At 49.5% G+C, this 21,230-nt stretch overlaps 1 protein-coding gene across 1 annotated transcript in view; it reads right to left on the bottom strand.

Annotated features, from left to right (window-relative positions):
• Positions 1–3,463: 3,463 nt before the first annotated feature.
• Positions 3,464–21,230, bottom strand: part of LOC142925138 (sodium channel protein type 8 subunit alpha-like) — a 42,293-nt gene continuing 24,526 nt past the window's right edge. Inside the window, exons 2-3 of the mRNA XM_076068085.1 lie at positions 4,814–5,949; positions 3,464–4,131 (exon numbers count right to left, since the gene is read on the bottom strand). Coding sequence (XP_075924200.1) covers positions 3,925–4,131; positions 4,814–5,113 — 507 coding nt within the window. The 5' untranslated portion in view covers positions 5,114–5,949 and the 3' untranslated portion in view covers positions 3,464–3,924. The remainder of the gene's footprint in view (positions 4,132–4,813; positions 5,950–21,230) is intronic.

Genomic DNA, 21,230 nt, shown 5'->3' with positions numbered 1-21,230 from the left:
CCACTGATAATGTCGTCACTACACTACTGATAATGTCGTCACTACACTACTGCTAATGTCGTCACGACACCACTGATGTCGTCACTACACCACTGATAATGTCGTCACTACACCACTGATAATGTCGTCACTACACCACTGACAATGTCGTCACACACTACTGATAATGTCGTCACTACACCACTGATAATGTTGTCACTACACCCCTGATAATGTCGTCACTACACTACTGATAATGTCGTCACTACACCACTGATAATGTCGTCACTACACCACTGATAATGTCGTCACTACACTACTGATAATGTCGTCACTACACCACTGACAATGTCACTACACCACTGATGTCGTCACTACACTACTGCTAATGTCGTCACTACACCACTGATAATGCCGTCACTACACCACTGATAATGTCGTCACTACACCACTGATAATGTCGTCACTACACTACTGATAATGTCGTCACTTACACTACTGATGTCACTACACTACTGAAGTCGTCACTACACCACTGATGTCGTCACTACACTACTGATAATGTCGTCACTACACCACTGATAATGTCGTCACCACACCACTGATAATGTCGTCACTACACTACTGATAATGTCGTCACCACGCCACTGATAAAGTCGTCACTACACTACTGATAATGTCACCACGCCACTGATAATGTCGTCACTACACTACTGATGTCGTCACTATGCCACTCATAATGTCGTCACTACACCACTGATCATGGCGTCACTACACCACTGATAATGTCGTCACCACACCACTGATAATGTCGTCACTACACTACTGATAATGTCGTCACCACGCCACAGATAATGTCGTCACTACACTGATAATTTCGTCACCACGCCACTGATAATGTCGTCACTACACTACTGATGTCGTCACTATGCCACTGATAATGTCGTCACTACACTACTGATAATGTCGTCACTACACTACTGATAATGTCGTCACTACACCACTGATAATGTCGTCACTACACTACTGATGTCGTCACTACACCACTGATAATGTCGTCACTACACCACTGATAATGTCGTCACTACACCACTGATAACATCGTCAATACACCACAGATAATGTCGTCACTACACTACTGATAATGTCGTCACTACACTACTGATAATGTCGTCACTACACTACTGCTAATGTCGTCACTACACTACTGATGTCGTCACTACACTACTGATAATGTCGTCACTACACCACTGATAATGTCACTACACCACTGATAATGTCGTCACTACACCACTGATAATGTCGTCACTACACTACTAATAATGTCGTCACTACACCATTGATGTCGTCACTCCACTACTGCTAATATCGTCACTACACCACTGATAATGTCGTTACTACACTACTGATGTCGTCACTACACTTCTGATAACATCATCAATACACCACTGATAATGTCGTCACTACACCACTGATAATGTCGTCACTACACCACTGATAATGTCGTCACTATACTACTGATGATGTCGTCACTACACCACTGATAATGTCGTCACTACACTACTGATAATGTCGTCACTACACTACTGCTAATGTCGTCACGACACCACTGATGTCGTCACTACACCACTGATAATGTCGTCACTACACCACTGATAATGTCGTCACTACACCACTGACAATGTCGTCACACACTACTGATAATGTCGTCACTACACCACTGATAATGTTGTCACTACACCCCTGATAATGTCGTCACTACACTACTGATAATGTCGTCACTACACCACTGATAATGTCGTCACTACACCACTGATAATGTCGTCACTACACTACTGATAATGTCGTCACTACACCACTGACAATGTCACTACACCACTGATGTCGTCACTACACTACTGCTAATGTCGTCACTACACCACTGATAATGCCGTCACTACACCACTGATAATGTCGTCACTACACCACTGATAATGTCGTCACTACACTACTGATAATGTCGTCACTTACACTACTGATGTCACTACACTACTGAAGTCGTCACTACACCACTGATGTCGTCACTACACTACTGATAATGTCGTCACTACACCACTGATAATGTCGTCACCACACCACTGATAATGTCGTCACTACACTACTGATAATGTCGTCACCACGCCACTGATAAAGTCGTCACTACACTACTGATAATGTCACCACGCCACTGATAATGTCGTCACTACACTACTGATGTCGTCACTATGCCACTCATAATGTCGTCACTACACCACTGATCATGGCGTCACTACACCACTGATAATGTCGTCACCACACCACTGATAATGTCGTCACTACACTACTGATAATGTCGTCACCACGCCACAGATAATGTCGTCACTACACTGATAATTTCGTCACCACGCCACTGATAATGTCGTCACTACACTACTGATGTCGTCACTATGCCACTGATAATGTCGTCACTACACCACTGATGTCGTCACTACACCACTGATAATGTAGTTACTACGCCACTGATAATGTCGTCACTACACCACTGATAATGTAGTTACTACACTACTGATGTCGTCACTACACCACTGATAATGTCGTCACTACACTACTGATAATGTCGTCACCGCCACGGATAACGTCGCTACTACGCCACTGATAATGTAGTTACGAGGTCACTGATAATGTCGTCACTACACTACTGACAATCTCGCTACTACACCACTGATAATGTCGTCACTACACTACTGCCAATCTCGCTACTACACCACTGATAATGTCGTCACTACACTACTGACAATCTCGCTACTACACCACTGATAATGTCGTCACTACACTACTGACAATCTCGCTACTACACCACTGATAATGTCGTCACTACACTACTGACAATCTCGCTACTACACCACTGATAATGTAGTTACTACACTACTGAATGTCGTCACACCACTGATAATGTCGTCACTACACTACTGATAATGTCGTCACCGCCACAGATAACGTCGCTACTACGCCACTGATAATGTAGTTACGAGGTCACTGATAATGTCGTCACTACACTACTGACAATCACGCTACTACACCACTGATATTGTCGCTACTTCACCACTGATAATGTCACTATCACGCCACTGATAATGTCGCTACTACACCACTCATAATGTCACTATCACGCCACTGATAATGTCGCTACTACACCACTGATAATGTCCCTATCACGCCACTGATAATGTCGCTACTACGACGCTGGCCTCACCAGAAGCTGTTGAATGGATAGCTCACCTCGACACCGAGCTACGACTGCTTCCTCAGCCATACGAAAAAGAAGACAAGGACCTTACACCCACCCCCCCCGCCACTCTTCACCCTCCATTGTGCCACCTCTGTCCTCATTTAGGGGCCGTCCATAAATGACGTCACGCGATTTTGGGCGATTTTGATCCCCCCCCCCCTCGTCACACGGCGTCACAAAAAGTCAGACCTCAAATATGACGTCACAAAGCTCTGCCCCCCCCCAGAACCATATTTCTATTTTGAAAATAAAACATGCTTAAAATCGCTTTGAAGCATGTTTTATTTTTGTTGGAGAAAACATTTTTTAAAAAGTCTATTTAATTAAGTAGAACGTGTTGTCTATATTTATTTAAAGTTGCGCATTTTGATGTGACGTCACACATCGTCACAAATGTCTGACCCCCCCTAGGTGCGTGACGTCATTTATGGACGGCCCCTTACACTCTTTTAAAACCACTCAAGTTTAAGCGCCAATGTAATTTTACAACATAATTGCAACCTGTGTTACATTCGCTTTGTTTTGATCAGAATCAGAACCTTTGTTCATCCTGTAGACATCCGATGAGCTAAGAAGCTCTTTTTCACAGATGTCCAGCAGGGTTCAGAAATTATGTTTTGTCTGCGGGCCGAGTCGCCCACTTTGAAAGATGAGCTTCCTTAGCTCTTGCGGGCTTTACTCCGGTGGGATATTAACTTCTCATCCCAAACCTGTAATTCCTCGAAGACGGGAACTCCAAAAGGATATGTGTGGGTCAGGACCCTGATGGCACCTCGCCTCATTAAGTTGAAGGGGCTGATCATGTAGAGCGCCGGAGTGGCGCTGAATCGGAAGATCGCCTTGCCTTTGTTGACGACGATGAACGTCTGCGACACACGGGGGAAGGGGGGTCAGGGGTCGGAGGTTACATTTCTCCAAGTGTTTTTTTTTGTGTACAATCAATCGTGGAGGGGGTTCTATTATTTATTTTCATCGCCCGGTAACCGCAAGAAGAAAACCAGTTGGTACAAAATATATACCGTGGTTACCGGTTTCACCACGAGTATACAGGGACCCAACTATTTATGAACAATCGACTTGCGAACTTTCAGAGATACGAACAAACGAGTCCATACGGTCCAGTTGCTTGTTCGGACTGAGAGTCGTAAGTTCAACGGCCGCGCAATAGATGACGGTAGTGGCATCTACATCTGCAGAACGCGAAGAGCCAGTGGAATCTACAGGAGATTATACAACTTTTAAAGCCATTCCCCATGTTTAATGTGCACGGCGTCCAACGTGTTTGGAATCGACAAGAGTAAAGTTGGACTTACGAACAAATCGACTTACGAACAGACCTCTGGAACAGAACTCGTTCTTGAGTAGAGGAGTCCCTGTACATGCAATGTTGTGACATGAACACAACGGGTGTACCTCTGGCGGTATATTGATTCATATGTTTAAGCCAGCCGGAATAATCCATTGACTACCTTGAGGATCCAGCGTCGGCGCCGGCGTGTGGGGGGGGGGGTTGGTGGTGGGGGGAGCGGGTGGGGGTCGTTGGTTTACCTTCTGCGAGCTGTAGAACGGGTCCAGGTCCACGAGGGGGATGCCGACCATGTCCGGAGGGATGTCGCCGAAGATCATGGGCAGTCCCTTGCCGGCCTCCAGGTCACTCTTGGGCTTCGGCTTTTTGTCGTCGTCCTCCTCTTCGGTGCCGCCGTCGCTGCCGACTTTCTCGGCTCGCTGCTTCTCCTCGGCGATCCTCCTCTCGATTTCCTCCAGCACCTCCGGAGTGAACTTCTTGAAGCTGTGCGGTCCCGGTGGCGCCGCGCCAACGAAAGTGCTCTTTGCAGCTTGTGGGGCCATATCTGCATTCTGCAGTGATGAACACCCCCCCCGCTACCCCCCCACACCTCTTCCACTCCCGCTGCCCTGAGTTGTCCGTGCGGCCTCGGGGTGCACCTAGCCTGGCACGGGCGACGGCGGAGGCGTCCTCCAATGCTCGGCGGCTGAAGATTGTCGATGGTTTTTTTGTCGTCGGCGATTGCTGAACGTTGCGTGAGCTCGTCTGTTGAACTCCTTCTGCAAGCGTGCTAATCGTAGGTGCGACTGTTGCCGCTTGTGCTGTAGGCGGGACTAAGTGTGGTGCGAGTGGGCCATATGCGTGTCAGACGCGTGTACGCGCGTGGCGTGGGTGGAATTGATGTGGAATTAATATGGGCAGCGTGGAAGAGTAGGCCAAGTGCCCTGTCGAGACGATGCTCTGCGGAGCTCCCTCGAGAGTGGAGGCCCCTTTCGCCAGCGGTGGCGTGAGCAAGCAATCAGGGGCAGCGCTTTTACCTTTTCTCGTGAATGTACAGTACACATGTATGTGTGTGTGTGTGCAATGCAATATTGTAACATATGTGTGTGTGCGTGTATATATGTGTGTGCGTCGCGCGTGTGTGTGTATATTTATAATTAATCACTTATATGATAAATCTACGAACGTCGAAAAATACGTGCGCGCATGCAATGCAATGCTTATACGCAGGCGTTCTGTTTGCACGGCGTTTGCAGCATCACCCAGCGCGCGTATTGTCCGGCCGAGGGAAGCGCCTTGCCGCCCAGCGCTTGGCAGGCGTTGTAGGTCGAGGAACCCGGAGGATGCGCGTTGTTGACTTGGTCACCCACGAGAGCGGCGCAGGAGGACGCTTCTCGCCCTGCGTGAACAATCGGCAGCGCAGAACGGTTTGTTGTGAGAGGGAGCGGTGGGCGAAGTAGTTAGCGCACCGAGCGGTTGATGCAAGGGGTGTGGTGCGGGTGGCGAGCGCCACGACCCGGCCGCCTTTGTCTCCCCAATGCCGATTTTTTTTTCTTTCCCACCCCCCCCCCCCCTCACCGCACCAGTTGGGTATACGGCACTCAATTTGGAAGGTTGTTGAGTCGACCTCGGCGAGCCCAAGGGACCGGTTCGGATATCACTCGCCACTGATGTGAGCCGTGTCTGGGAATCGAACCGATTGCAGGTGTGGGCAGGGACCGCAGCTTAACCAGTGCAGTGCGTAACCATTAGCAACGGGGAGACAAAGGTGGTCTTAGGGCAAGTTGCTGTTCGCGAGCACCTATTAAGGCCGACACGCGAGGCGGTGATGTGAACAGCACCGCGCTCGGTCGCCTTTGTCTCCCCAGTGTTGATTTTATTTTTTATATTTACACGCGACACTGGAGATACCCATTTAAGGCTGGGTCTACCTAGGGGAAGCCCAGCACAAATTCAGGCACCAGATGCGCACACATGTTAGCAGGCAGTGTCTTAGAATTGAAGCCCCATTATATTTCGTTGACTGGTGCATTACACACGTACGCTTCGCTAGCGATCGCTGTTTAACAGCCTATAAACATCAACTCGGAGGGGAGAGGGAGGTGAGACAAAGGCGGCCGGGAGTCGTAATGGCGACAGAACCACTCCCTCGTGTGCCGTTGGAGCATTAATTGACACACACACACATACAGAGACGCACACACACAGCAATGTATCTAATCTATCCTCGTGAGTGGCCCGCATTGGAAGTGGTTAATAATTGAGCGAGCCAGAGCTATGTTTGGACACTTAATGCGTGGTGTCTGTCTGCCCCCTGATCCATTAGAGAACCAGGTGAGTCGAGCAAATGCCAAATATTTATGCCCCCGTTTGTAACATTAAGCAGCAATGTGCGTCTTTATAGATGCGGTGATGGTAAGGGGGAGATGGGGGGGGGGATTAAGGGCCTGATTAGATATTTTTTTAGTTTTGGGTCCAAAAAACTTGCCGTATATCTTTCCCCAAAGAAATCGCCCAAATCGATCCGCCTTCTTGGCCATGTGAATCTGAACCGAAGCGTCCGCCCACCCCTTAATAACGGTGGAGTAGGTTCTCTGAAAATAGTTTTGGTTGGTGGTGTAAATTACACATTTCTATGGCAGTGCCCATTCACTCCATGAACGCAACCAGCCGTTGATTTTTTTTTTATCTTCGCAATTTGCACCGAAACGTCACCTATTATTTTTTTGTTGAGGCCGTGCCGTGACAAAGGGTCATTGCTCAAAACGTCGCCTATTATATACTTTCCCTTTAAGGCGCCACAGCGTTATTGACAGATGTGTTGAGAATGTTATCTGTGCTTGTGCACCACCGTGTCTTAACGGAAGTGCCACAGCATCACAAAGTAGTGCTCATTTTACTGATGCTGCTGGTGATGATGATGATGGATCACGATCCTGACGATAGTATTGATTAATCAACCCTAGCCATATTCTTACACATGTAGGCCCAACTGCTCTATTCACAATGTTCGGTATAAAAGAATGATTCAAATATTGGCTTTCGAACAGTCGTCTTCATATCGTATGGCTCATGTAGATGCAGAGCAGACAACTACATTTTCACATTCGGGTTGTCACGCCCAGATAACTGCGTCAAGGAGCAGTAGCGAAGTGTCTCATCATTGCTTTGATGTCTCTCCTTCGTATGTTCTGGATGACCACGGTCACACACTGCTGGAGAGTTTTCCACATCACGCATCTTGCCACGTTTTTGTGCAGTCGATGCGGTTTAGGGTGAGCTTCGTGGAAGATCAAAACCCAGGGATCTTCTGCGCTGAGGGCTTTCACGCGGTATATGGAACAGTGTTTTAATATATACTGTATACTAGCTTTGCTAACCCGGCTTCGCCCGGGACTTGGATTCACCACGCCCGGCCGCCTTTGTCTCCCCAGTGACGATGTTCACACACCACACCAGTTACTCGTTTGAGGCTGAGTCGAGCTAGGGGAGGCCCATGACCGGTTCAAATAATCGTCACCGGTGGTGGCCGTGAGCAGGAATCGAACTCGGGTCGCCGTGTTCGCAGCGCAGCGCGCTAACCACTACACGACCGCTCCCCCAACACACAAACGCGCGCGCACGTCCATAGGTACACGTACACGCGCTTGCTGCAGACTCACACAACTTTACTGTACGGCAGTAAACGACTCAAATAATAAAGCAATGCTGCGCGAATAACGCCTGAGACCTGCAACACATTTGTATGGCACTCTACTCGCAGAGGGTTGGGGGGGGGGGTGCGTGACATGAGCAGGCACACTGCGTGACGCTTCCGCATGCGGGTCACATGACAGATGTGACGTCACAGCTCACTTGCCGTGCAAAATATATGCATTATTGCGCCTCCCACCCCCCAAAAAATACAAAAGTCTATTTTTATAATCTTTGCATGGTGTACAGTCTGGAAAGTACCCACATGGCAAATTTCAAGTTTGTTGCATGTCGGGAAGTACGCTAAACATGTTGAACAGACACACATATTCACAGATTTCGCTTTTTTATATACATTAAACGACAGATAGGATGTTTTATACGATATTGAGGAAGTGCTCTATCCGGTAACAGCATCTGGTAGCCGAGCACAATTTGCGTAACAGGACTGACCGTGCTGGAGAGACACCTTCTAAAGTTAACATCGTTGAAGCAAAAGCTTCTGAGTTAATGTTCGCTCAGAAAATCAACAGGCCGGTGGACTAAATCGAGATCGCATTGCTACGCGTGGAGCTCAACGGAAGCAATGCTTGTTTATCTTTCGGCATAAAATAGATGTTGCGCGTAATTCAACTTGACTGGGAGGTTGTACACCTCAAGCCAGATGGTGGTGGTGGTGATGTATGTATGTATGTTGAACTTCTTTCGCACAGCACGTATCCAACCGTGCTAATCGGAGGTGTGGCAAAAGAACAAACTAAACGCAAAAGCGGTTCTCAAGAAATGATGATGATGATGATCAGACTGTTTGAGACTCAGCGATGCACTGCTGGTTAAATTCCACCCAAAGCCAAACTTTCCATATTGCAATTGGCAAAACATGATAATAGGTTTTCCCCTTTTTTCTGGCAACAATACAGGTGTTAAGATATTAAAACACCAAACTGAAACCTTTAACAAGGAATCAAAACATCCCAATGTTTACTATTTTAACAATTTTTTTACTTTAATTTATCATGTAAGGCCCACTGAGCTATACAGCTCATTTAGCAGACGCGACCTGGCTACCACAAATGATAGCTCAGCGAAATGGCTCAGCACGTGGACATTTATAGCAGAAGCCAAACACTCTACACGCGTGATGTTGATTCTAAATGTGGAGGGAAAAACCGGAGGACCCGGAGAAAAATCCACGCGACCACGGGGAGAGAGAGAGAGACGCAAACTCCAAACAAACATCAGGCGTTAGGGTCAGGATCGAGCCCACGAGCTGCTGCACACCGGTAAGACGCACCTCGAATTTCAGATGAGTGGGACGGCAGGAGCCACGCGATGAGGAGCCGGCACCACCAACAATTGCCCGAGATCTGCGGTCCTCTATATACATTAAGGTGTTATTAGCCAATTAACGCGTGTTTATTACCCGTATTCGTCGGATTCTCCGATGCTCCGGAAGGTAAGACGCACCCCAAATGTCTACTTGGTATCAATAAAGTTATACAAATTTGGTCTTACAGGATTACAAAGCGCACATCCAACATTTGTTTTAAACTACAGGGGCAAAACGCCTGTCTAATAATCTAGATAATACAATATTGACGATTGTTATTTAGTTATCTCGCTCAGGGAGTGTGTACAGTGGTAAAGAATAATAACGGAGCGGCTTGGGGAGGCGTTCATCCAGCAGTGGATTGACCGTTGCCGGTGATGATGACGGTGACGATGGCCCTCACTCTCTGTCCGTTCAGCTCCATTAAGACTCCAAAGACAAAGATCCCCCGTGAAGCCTCAACATACTGTAGGGGCAAGTGCTGCTATAAAGGCCGGCACGCCACACGAGGCGGTGGGTGGCCAACACCACTCATACCGCGTGGCAAATTTGATGGAAAAATGTTTATACCCTTTCCATAGCAATGCGATGTGTCAACAAAGCTTGGTTGACAAACTCGACACCCGAGCGTCTCGGCTATCTTGGCTCGCGACAGGCTCCGCTTACAGACGGGCGTACGCGATATTCCTTGATGAAATATATAGATAATGCGTTAAAAATAAAAAAAATAAAACGGCCAAATATACCCTCCCCCCCCAAAAGGAATATGATGAACTTCCATTGGCTCCCGTGAACCGGGCCGGCAAAAACGCGCTTTGGCGTCGGCGCGTGTTTATGGGAGGCCCGGGAATTTTAATGGGGTTCCCATTAATACTTCAGCTAATATTCGCGCATGCATTATTGAGCGCGCATGCCATAACCCATCGGAGTTAACGTGCCCTGATTGAGATGCGGAGAGAAAATAGTACGTCGAGATCGCTTGAAATATTCATCAGCGGAAGTTTACGCGCGCACAAAAGATATAAAATTGCGTGCACGCGCGCGCGTTTGCGCAAAATTATCGGTCGTGCGCACTTAACGCGCGGGGCTCGCGTCGATACGGGAAGGAGGAGGAGGTCGCTCAGAGCCGTTGTCTTCGGGGGGGGGGGGGGGCTCCGCCCTTCCCGCATCGCTTCCTTCCTTCTGCTACATTTACGCGGCCGTCGCAAATCTGACAAACGGGAGGCCTCGAAGCGCCGTTCTTACACCGTTTGGCCTCAGGCCGGTGCCCTTTGCGCGCGCGGGTTGGCTTGCCCTTAAAAGGTCTGCTCTTTCATTCTCAACATCACCACCAACGCCACCAACAACAACAAACAATCTTTTCGCATTTCCAGATCATTTGGATGAAGTTATATATTTGTTTACGTGCCTCCAGGGTCACAAAAGTAATAACTTTACAACACGCAACGTCGACACCATTTTGGCGGGGAAACAACAAAAAGTCGGCGGCATATGAGCGGCATCGCTTCCCCGCTTGCTCGGAACAATCTGGAACAGGTCCGAAGCTCGGCGCCAAAGGCCAGATGTTTGTGGAATTTTTCAGATTGGTGCGCAAACACGTCACAAATAAACACTTCGACAATAATATAACGAAGCAATGCCCAGGTTAGCGTTTAAAAAACCGACCTGGTTTGTATGCCCTAAGCGGCTGCGAAAACTTGGCAGGACCCTCCTGGAATTTAAAGAGTCTCGGAACTCGATGATTAATTTCTGGAAAGATAGGGGCCGTCCATAAATGATGTCACGCGATTTTGGACGATTTTTGACCCCCCCCCCTCCACCCCCCTCGTCACACGGCGTCACAAAAAGTCAGACCCCCCTTAAATATGACGTCACAAAGCGCTGCCCCTCCCCCCCCCCAAAACCATATTTCCATTTTGAAAATAAAACATGCTTCAAATCCCTTTAAACTATTGTCATTGTAGTGCGCATTTAACGTGGCGCTTCACTCTGATGTTGTAGGAGAAAACATTTATTAAAAAGTCTATTTAATTAAGCAGAACGTGTTGTCTATATTTATTTAAAGTTCCGCATTTTGATATGACGTCACATTTCTCAACCCCCCCCCCCCCCTTCATCGTCACATATCGTCACAAATGTCTGACCCCCCCCCCGTGCGTGACGTCATTTATGGACGGTCCCATAAATAAATACGTGACATTGTTATTACATATAAAATGTAGATATGTACACAGCCTAGGTACATGTCTGCCGAATAACAGCTGAATATCTGGAACTATACGCCCCAACGCCTGTGTACCTCGCCTTCAGCGACTGGCACTGACCCGCGTGGTGAAGTATGGTCAAATAGCCCCGGCGAACTGCCCAGCAGGGGGAAGAGGCCCTCATCCAGCAGTGGATCAGCTTGGTATGAATGCTGAACTTCTTTTGCGCCGTACGTAGCCAAACCAGGCTAATCGGTGGCAAACTTAAACTTGGTTCGAAGCTTTCGTGACTGCAGGAATTAATCTTTGTTTTTTTCGGTAAAGTCACGTATAAATAAGAAATAATAAAATAACATATTAGCGTACGACGTTTCGGTTGCAACACAAGCAGCCATCATCAGGTACAGAAGAGCTAAATTTACGAGAGAGGGGAAACACATAACCCCAGATGTATACACAGACACCCAAGTAGGGGGAACTAACACCGACACAATAGGGGACACAGAAAGAGAAGCATACCAAACAGAGTTTAGCAGAATTTGGAAACCATATAAAACAACACAGACGGTCGGTCAAAACACAATGAACGCATAGCCTGGTTGATTACGTTATTTCAAAGATTGCTAAATTGCAAGTTAAGTATGAAATTTAAGATACAGACGGCACACACACACATAGACATTCAAGAAGAGCGGACCAGCACAGGTACAAGCACACAGTGAAGTCGCCTTAAATAGGCAGAGAAGGCAAGGCTGAGAGACAATGGGACATATTAGCATGAGAATGCAAGGCAGAGAGACAATGGGACATTTTAGCATGAGGTATGCATAGAGCAAAGTGGAGCACGGCAGCAAACATTCGGAAGCACCAAGAACTACACACAGGCAAACTTGGTATGAATGGGGGTGGCGTGGTTTTTGCGGTACTGTATCACACGCGCCCGACCGCCTTTGTCTCCTGGGTGTTAGTGTACTCGACCGCAGAGAGACTTGGCTGGAGTATTAATTTGTGCTGAGTGTACCTAAGGGAGGGCCAGACGTGGCCAATTTCCCAGCCCCCGCCTCTTCTGACCCTTGGGGCCATGGTGCTTTTGCAAGCTCGAATGGCTACGCCACTGTTAGAGACCCGCAGACTCGCATAGAGGTCCACAGACTCACATAGAGACCCACAGACTCACGTAGAGACCCACAGACTCAAATGGAGACCCACAGACTCACATAAAGACCCACAGACTCACATAAAGACCCGCATAGAGATCCACAGACTCGCATATAGAAACCCACAGACTCACATAGAGACCCACATACTCACATAGAGACCCACATACTCACTTACAGACGCACAGACTCGCATAGAGATCCACAGACTCACATAGAGACCGACAGACTCACATAGAGATCCAGACTCGCATAGAGACGCACAGACTCGCATAGACATCCACAGACTCACATAGAGACCCACAGACTCACATAGAGATCCACAGACTCGCATAGAGACCCACAGACTTACATTGAGACCCACAGACTCGCTTAGAGACCCACAGACTCACATAGAGACCCACAAACTCGCTTAGAGACCCACAGACTCACATAGAGACCCACAGACTCGCTTAGAGACCCACAGACTCGCATAGACTCACAGACTCCCATAGAGACCCACAGACTTGCATAGAGACCCACGGACTCGCATAGAGACCCACAGACTTGCATAGAGACCCACAGACTCGCACAGAGAGCCACATACTCGCATAGAGACACACAGAGACCAACAGACTCGTACAAAGAGCCACAGCCTTGTACAGAGACCCACATACTCGCATAGAAGCCCACATACATAGAGATCCACAGACACACAGAGACGCACGGACTGGCATAGAGACCCACGGACTCACATAGAGACCCACAGACTCGCTTAGAGACACGCAGACTCACTTAGAGACCCACAGATTCGCACAGAGACCCGCAGACTTCGAATAGAGACTCACAGACTCGCTTAGAGACCCACAGACTCACATAGAGACTGACAGACAGACTCGCACATCGACCCCTAAAGCGACCTACGGACTCACAGATTCATATAAGAGATCCACAGACACGCATGCTGTCCATAGAGACCCTTGGACTCACAAGGAGGCCAGACCACGCCATACTGGTGTCATTTCCTGGAAGACTTTTGCTGTGTTTTTTTTCAGGATTTTCCTGCTGCGTGCAGTCACTTGAAGATGTCTCTTGTCCATGTTTTTGTTTTGTTGCGGTTGCACCCGAGTCAAGAGCCGCATGGCTCACAGGGTTATACCTCATAAATGAAACTGAAAACCGAAACTGAGGTCACAGAGCCAGTGGCACAGAGTGGCTGGCATGGGTCCTGGTGGAGCGAGAAAGTCCTCCCCAGTGGAATGTTCCCTCCTTGCCCCACTGGCGCGTGGTGCACCTCATCCGCCGCGCGTGCCAGGGGTAAGAAGTTCGTGGCGAAAAAGAGTGGAGGAGGAGGAGGAGGATGGGACGTAGGCGCCGGGCCGAACCCGAGCCAGAGTCAGCCACGGGGGGTGACCGTGAGACGCGATTCAAGCGGCGGTCGCCACCTCGGCTCGCTCGGGTGCCTGCTGGGCCGGTGGCTTGGTAGGCGAGTGGGTTTGTTGGTGGGTGACTTCTATATAAATGGATGGATGGGTGGATGATTTGGTAGGTAAGTGGGTGGGTGACTTGGTGGGTGGGTGGGTGACTCGGTAGGTGCGTAGGACGGGTGGTGTCATTTGGTGGAATGGGGTAACGGGTGGCTGGGTGCCTTAGTAGATGAGTGGACATTTTGGGAGGTGATTTGTTTGATAGGTGGGCGGGTGATTTGGGGGGGGGGGGGGGTGACTTGGTAGGTGAGTGGGTGGATAACTAAAAAGTGTGGGTGGATTGGTAAGATACTGAGTGAGCAGGTGGGTAAGTGACTAGGCTATTCGGCGAATAGCTGGGTGGGTGACTGATCCAGTGACTAGCTGGCTGTGTGGGTTTATTGGTGGGTTACTGGGTGACTGGGTAATTGGGTGTCGACTGCATCATGGAGACACGGGTGTGTGTGTCCCCATTGGGAGTACTGTAATGTCCATCTCCACCACAACACACACATGCATCCAAACTTCAGCAGGCGACAAAGATCCCCCGTGTAGCCTTTAACATACTGTTCGGGCGAAGTGCTGTTCGCGAGCAGCACCTACGAAGGCCAGCATGGCAGACACGCGCATTGGGGCTGGTGGGCGACACCACGCCCGGCCGCCTTTGTCTCCCCAGCTGTGATGTCTATACATTGCACCGGGATGAGTCGACCTCGAGGAGGCCCAAGACGGGTCCAGGTAATCGTCACTGATGTTGTCCCTGAGCGGGGATCGAACTGACCGCTACACTACCGCCGGCTCACCTGCTTGCACACAGACAAAGTTCCCCCGTGTAGTCTTAACAGACTGTTGCGGCAAGTGCTGTTTGCGAGTAGCACCTGTGAAGGCCGGCACTGTGGCACACGAGGGGTGGCCAGCACCACGCCCGACAGACGTATAGACACACAGACAGACACACACATAGAGACACACAGACACACATATAGACACACAGACACACACATATAGACACACAGACACACACACAGAGCGATCTCGTCTCCCCGCTCGCGTGTTTATGGAAATCTGGCCCCGTCTTCCCGGTCACACGGTCGGCATTACACAGATATGTTTCGGTATCGAATCCGCACCTGGGCTTAGGCCAGGCAGAAAGTGGTGGGGGGCTCTGAAGTGGGGGGAGGGGGTATTGGCCCCATCGCCCCCCCCCCCCCACTCCTTTACACCCCAAATCTGGTATGTTATTGATAGGAGAGAATATATTGAACTTTTTTTGTTCATGAATGCGAGGCGCTATTTAAAACGATTGAAGTTTCGCCCACCCCACCACCACTCCTTGGGAAGTTTCTACATCCGCCTTTGTATCTCCCGGAGCGCGCCCTGGCGAGGAACGGGGGCTCTGCCGTGAGCCTTTTTTGGCTCCTCGTCGCTTAACCCGCCCCCCCCCCCCAACATTCTGGATTCGTGATTCTGGTTGACTCAACTTCCTGTGTAACAATACGAACTGGGGGCCTTGTGAGATACAGTAAGCGTTTGCGGTGTGCATCATACCACATTTAAATCCAGTGGCGTCGAAGCTACATTATCAGTGGCGTAGTGATTACATTATAATGTAGTCACTACGCCACTTATATAATGTAGTCAGTGGCGTATTGACTCGAATATCAGTGACATAGTGACTACATTATAACGTAGCGAAGTGACTCCATTATCAGTAGCGAAGTGACTCCATTATCAGTGGCATAGTGACTCCATTATCAGTGGCGTAGTGACTAAATTATAACGTAGCGTAGTGCCTACATTACCAGTAGCGTAATGCATACATCACCAGTAGCGTAGTGCCTACATTACCAGTAGCGTAGTGACTACATTATCAGTAGCGTAGCAGCGACATCAGTTGTGTAGTCGCTACATTATCAGTGGCATAGTAGCTGCATTATATGATCAGTGGCGTAGTGACTACGTTATCAGTGGCGTAGTAGCGACATTATCAGTGGCGTAGTAGCTGCATTATTTGATCAGTGGCGTAGTGACTACGTTATCAGTGGCGTAGTAGCGACATTATCAGTGGCGTAGTAGCTACGTTATCAGCTCAGAGTGATGCGGCAATTGGTCAGGGTGGGTGGCCTCCGGGTGCCCCCCCCCACCCATATATCATATTAGATTTATCTCGCAACGGTCGCACCTAGGGCTATGATTCATCGCGGCTCCTCTTGCCTGATCACATCCTTACACAAGTTTTTGTCCATTTTACACCAATTGTTGAAAACATTTTCTGATGGTTGGTTACCAAGGAGGTAGCTTTGGCCACCTGGAGTCTGTGTTTGGTTGGGGGGGGGGGGGAGTGAGGAGGAGGCAAGGCACCCCCCTGTCCCCACGCTCGTCACGCTCCTGGTCCTCCCAGTGGCGAGCGCATCTCAGCAGCGCTGGGCAGGGCCATCTCGCGAGGGCACAACGATCGTGGCAGCGAGCGATTGGGTACGCACCGAAGCTAAACAATTTGATTTCACCAGGTGAGGCCCACCGAATTGCATTACGAGTGTTGCTTCTCGTTGCACGCAAAAGTGCCCGCCACAAATGAAGCAGCAGTGCCTCGCTGCTGATCTTGTCAAGGAGCACAAATCACAAATCACTCGAACTCCGGTGGTCATCCTCGTTACGGATTTTTGGGCTGCTGGCCATCGAACAAAGACGGTGGTCACCGCGTCGCGCGCTTTCGGATGCGCTTCTGCGGCCGTCTAGAACGCTCTGCCTGCGGATATGAGGAAACCACTGGAGCTAAATCACCCGGGTTGGAATTAACTTTTTTTTAAACCGCTTTTTTGTGTTTAGTTTGTTGTCCTTCCCCTCCGATTAGCACGGTTGGCAACGCACGTCGCAAAATAAATTCAACATACATACAAAGCAACTTAGAACAGGGCTTGGAAATAAATCGTTCCATTTACGGCTTCTGCACACAAGCTGATCGCATCGCTCCACCCCCGCGGTGGACGCCTCCTCTGGGACACTTCGGGCACCACGGTGACGCCACTGGAGTGAGACGCCAGCTCTCCCTCAGAGTCACGTGGACGTCGTCACGATCGACGTCGCCATCTGCCTTCAGGGGCATCCCCGCAGTAACAATCGGCGCGCACTTTTTAACACCCGTGGGCGCTTTCGCGACCAATATTAAGATTATTATTATTTTTTAAAAAAAATTGAATCAGATCTCCGCATGAAGTAGAATGTGTGTCCTACAACCCCCTTTCCGCCACCCGACGCAGCCGCCAATTAGCTGTCACGTGGTGAACACGTTTAACAGCTGGCTTAGCCCGACGTTTCGCTCCTAGTCACGGTCCTTGTTTACTCTTTCTAAGACCTCCGGGACCTCTTGAATGGCACTCCGATGCGTGTCCCTTTGCAGATAGCCACAATTTAGAGTAATTTCTCTCACGGGCGACGCTTGTGTATCGCGCGTGCCGGCGGGCGGATGGTCGGACGACTCGCTCCCAGGTGCCTGGTCACTGCTGATGACGCGGCGCGCACCTCCGATTAGCAGGGTTGGCTACGTACGGTGCGAAATAAGTTCAGCATGCGTACATACAAATGACATGCAACTCAGGTGAAGGTGAACAGAGACTTTGCAGATGCCACCTGACATGAAGAGGTGGCTCAGAACGCACGGTTGAGGCTCGAACCTGGCCATACAGGTTGAAGCTCGGACCTGACCGTACAGGTGAGACTCGAACCATGGCCGTACAGGTGAGTCCGTTCAAATGACAAAGAGACCAGAGACTAGGCAATAGAGATGATGGAACCAGGCAGGCTACGTAGATCCCGTGAAGTTAACCCAGACCACACAGGTAACGCAACAAAGTTAGGTATCCCTTTTCCGATTAGCACGGTTGGACACGAACGGTGCGAAAGAAGTTGAACGTACACGCACACACACACACATATACGTGCGAGCACCTTGTACATTTTTTTTGCTGGAGTTTTGTTCGTGACATTTTTTTCTGTTTGATGTTGCAGTGGGTAGCGGGAGGCGGGGAGGAGAGGCGAGGGGTGGGTGGTGCGCTTTGGGGGGGGGGATGATGGCGGGGTGGTATTCCGTTAAGAAACCAGAGATTTGGAATTCGGGTTTCGTCTGCGTAGCGGAAATCGCTTGATAACGGCCGGGAGGGATTGGATTCCTCGCGGTCGAGTGCCCGGAATTCCCTTTCACTCCCGGACACCGTCGGCGAGGCGCTTCCGACCGCAGACGAGTTTTGTTGAATGGATTTCAGGAGAGCGGTTCCCAACCTCTCTCTCTCGTTCTCTCTCTCTCTCTCAACCTCTCTCTCGTTCTCTCTCTCTCTCGTTCTCTCTCTCTCAAGCTCTCTCTCACTCGCTATTTCCCTTGCCCTCTTTTTTTGCGATCAGAGAAAACAAGAAGATGCTCGGTGTAGTCGGCACTTTGCTTCGTCCATCATTTCGTTTTTTTTGCTTTGCTTTATGTAACCCCCCCCCCCCCTTTTAAATGAAAGATTTCACGTTCTGCTCTCCTTACCCCTTCCCTCTCTCTCTACCCCCCTCTCTACCCCCTCTCTGCCTCCCCTCTCTCTACCCCCTCTCTGCCCCCCCCCCTCTGTACCCCCCCTCTCTCTCCTCCATGTCTCTCTTTTCGCTCTCTTTTTTCTCGCTGTCACCGTGGCACGCGCGATGACCACCACTACCCCCACCACCCCCACCACCACCGCCACCACCCCCACCACCACCCCCACCCCCACCCCCATCACCACCACCACCACCCCCATCACCACCACCACCACCACCACCCCCATCACCACCACCCCCATCACCACCACCACCATCACCACCACCACCCCCATCACCACCACCACCACCCCCATCACCACCACCCCCATCACCACCACCACCATCACCACCACCACCCCCATCACCACCATCACCACCACCACCCCCACCCCCATCACCACCACCACCCCCATCACCACCACCACCATCACCACCACCACCACCCCCATCACCACCACCACCACCATCACCACCCCCACCACCACCACCACCACCCCCACCACCACCACCACCCCCACCACCACCACCCCCACCACCACCACTACCACCACCACCCCCACCACCACCACCACCCCCCACCACCACCACCACCCCCACCACCACCCCCACCACCACCACTACCACCACCACCCCCACCACCACCCCCACCACCACCACCCCCACCACCACCACCCCCACCACCACCACCACCACCCCCACCACCACCACCACCCCCACCACCACCACCACCACCCCCACCACCACCCCCACCACCACCTCCACCACCACCACCACCCCCACCACCACCACCACCACGTGACTTTTATTTCGTGTTGTGCGCGGTGCATTTAGCGCCACAGCGCGTGGATGTAGAGTGTTTGTTTATTTGTGTTGCCGGTGACTTTGTGTGTTCCGTATCGGAATCTCCTCCAGTGCTGTTGCTGCTGGCGGCAGTAAAAGTTGTTTACAAGTCAACAGTCTCTTCACGTGGCTACACAGTAAAAGTTGTTTACAAGTCAACAGTCTCTTCACGTGGCTACACAGTAAAAGTTGCTTACAAGTCAACAGTCTCTTCACGTGGCTACACAGTAAAAGTTGTTTACAAGTCAACAGTCTCTTCACGTGGCTACACAGTAAAAGTTGTTTACAAGTCAACAGTCTCTTCACGTGGCTACACAGTAAAAGTTGTTTACAAGTCAACAGTCTCTTCACGTGGCTACACAGTAAAAGTTGTTTACAAGTCAACAGTCTCTTCACGTGGCTACACAGTCAAAGTTGTTTACAAGTCAACAGTCTCTTCACGTGGCTACACAGTAAAAGTTGTTTACAAGTCAACAGTCTCTTCACGTGGCTACACAGTAAAAGTTGTTTACAAGTCAACAGTCTCTTCACGTGGCTACACAGTCAAAGTTGTTTACAAGTCAACAGTCTCTTCACGTGGCTACACAGTAAAAGTTGTTTACAAGTCAGACAAAGTCTCTTCACGTGGCTACACAGTAAAAGTTGTTTACAAGTCAACAGTCTCTTCACGTGGCTACACAGTAAAAGTTGTTTACAAGTCAACAGTCCCTTCACGTGGCTACACAGTAAAAGTTGTTTACAAGTCAACAGTCTCTTCACGTGGCTACACAGTAAAAGTTGTTTACAAGTCAACAGTCTCTTCACGTGGCTACACAGTAAAAGTTGTTTACAAGTCAACAGTCTCTTCACGTGGCTACACAGTAAAAGTTGTTTACAAGTCAGACAAAGTCTCTTCACGTGGCTACACAGTAAAAGTTGTTTACAAGTCAACAGTCTCTTCACGTGGCTACACAGTAAAAGTTGTTTACAAGTCAACAGTCTCTTCACGTGGCTACACAGTAAAAGTTGTTTACAAGTCAGACAAAGTCTCTTCACGTGGCTACACAGTAAAAGTTGTTTACAAGTCAGACAAAGTCTCTTCACGTGGCTACACAGTAAAAGTTGTTTACAAGTCAGACAAAGTCTCTTCACGTGGCTACACAGTAAAAGTTGTTTACAAGTCAGACAAAGTCTCATCACGTGGCTACACAGTAAAAGTTGTTTACAAGTCAACAGTCTCTTCACGTGGCTACACAGTAAAAGTTGTTTACAAGTCAACAGTCTCTTCACGTGGCTACACAGTAAAAGTTGTTTACAAGTCAACAGTCCCTTCACGTGGCTACACAGTAAAAGTTGTTTACAAGTCAGACAAAGTCTCTTCACGTGGCTACACAGTAAAAGTTGTTTACAAGTCAGACAAAGTCTCTTCACGCGGCTACACAGTAAAAGTTGTTTACAAGTCAGACAAAGTCTCTTCA

Source organism: Petromyzon marinus, chromosome 19 (genome assembly GCF_048934315.1).
Source record: "Petromyzon marinus isolate PM22_M1 ecotype Great Lakes invasive population chromosome 19, UKy_Petmar_22M1.pri1.0, whole genome shotgun sequence".
Lineage (NCBI taxonomy): Eukaryota > Metazoa > Chordata > Hyperoartia > Petromyzontiformes > Petromyzontidae > Petromyzon > Petromyzon marinus.
This window is presented reverse-complemented; position numbering and strand designations above follow the sequence as displayed.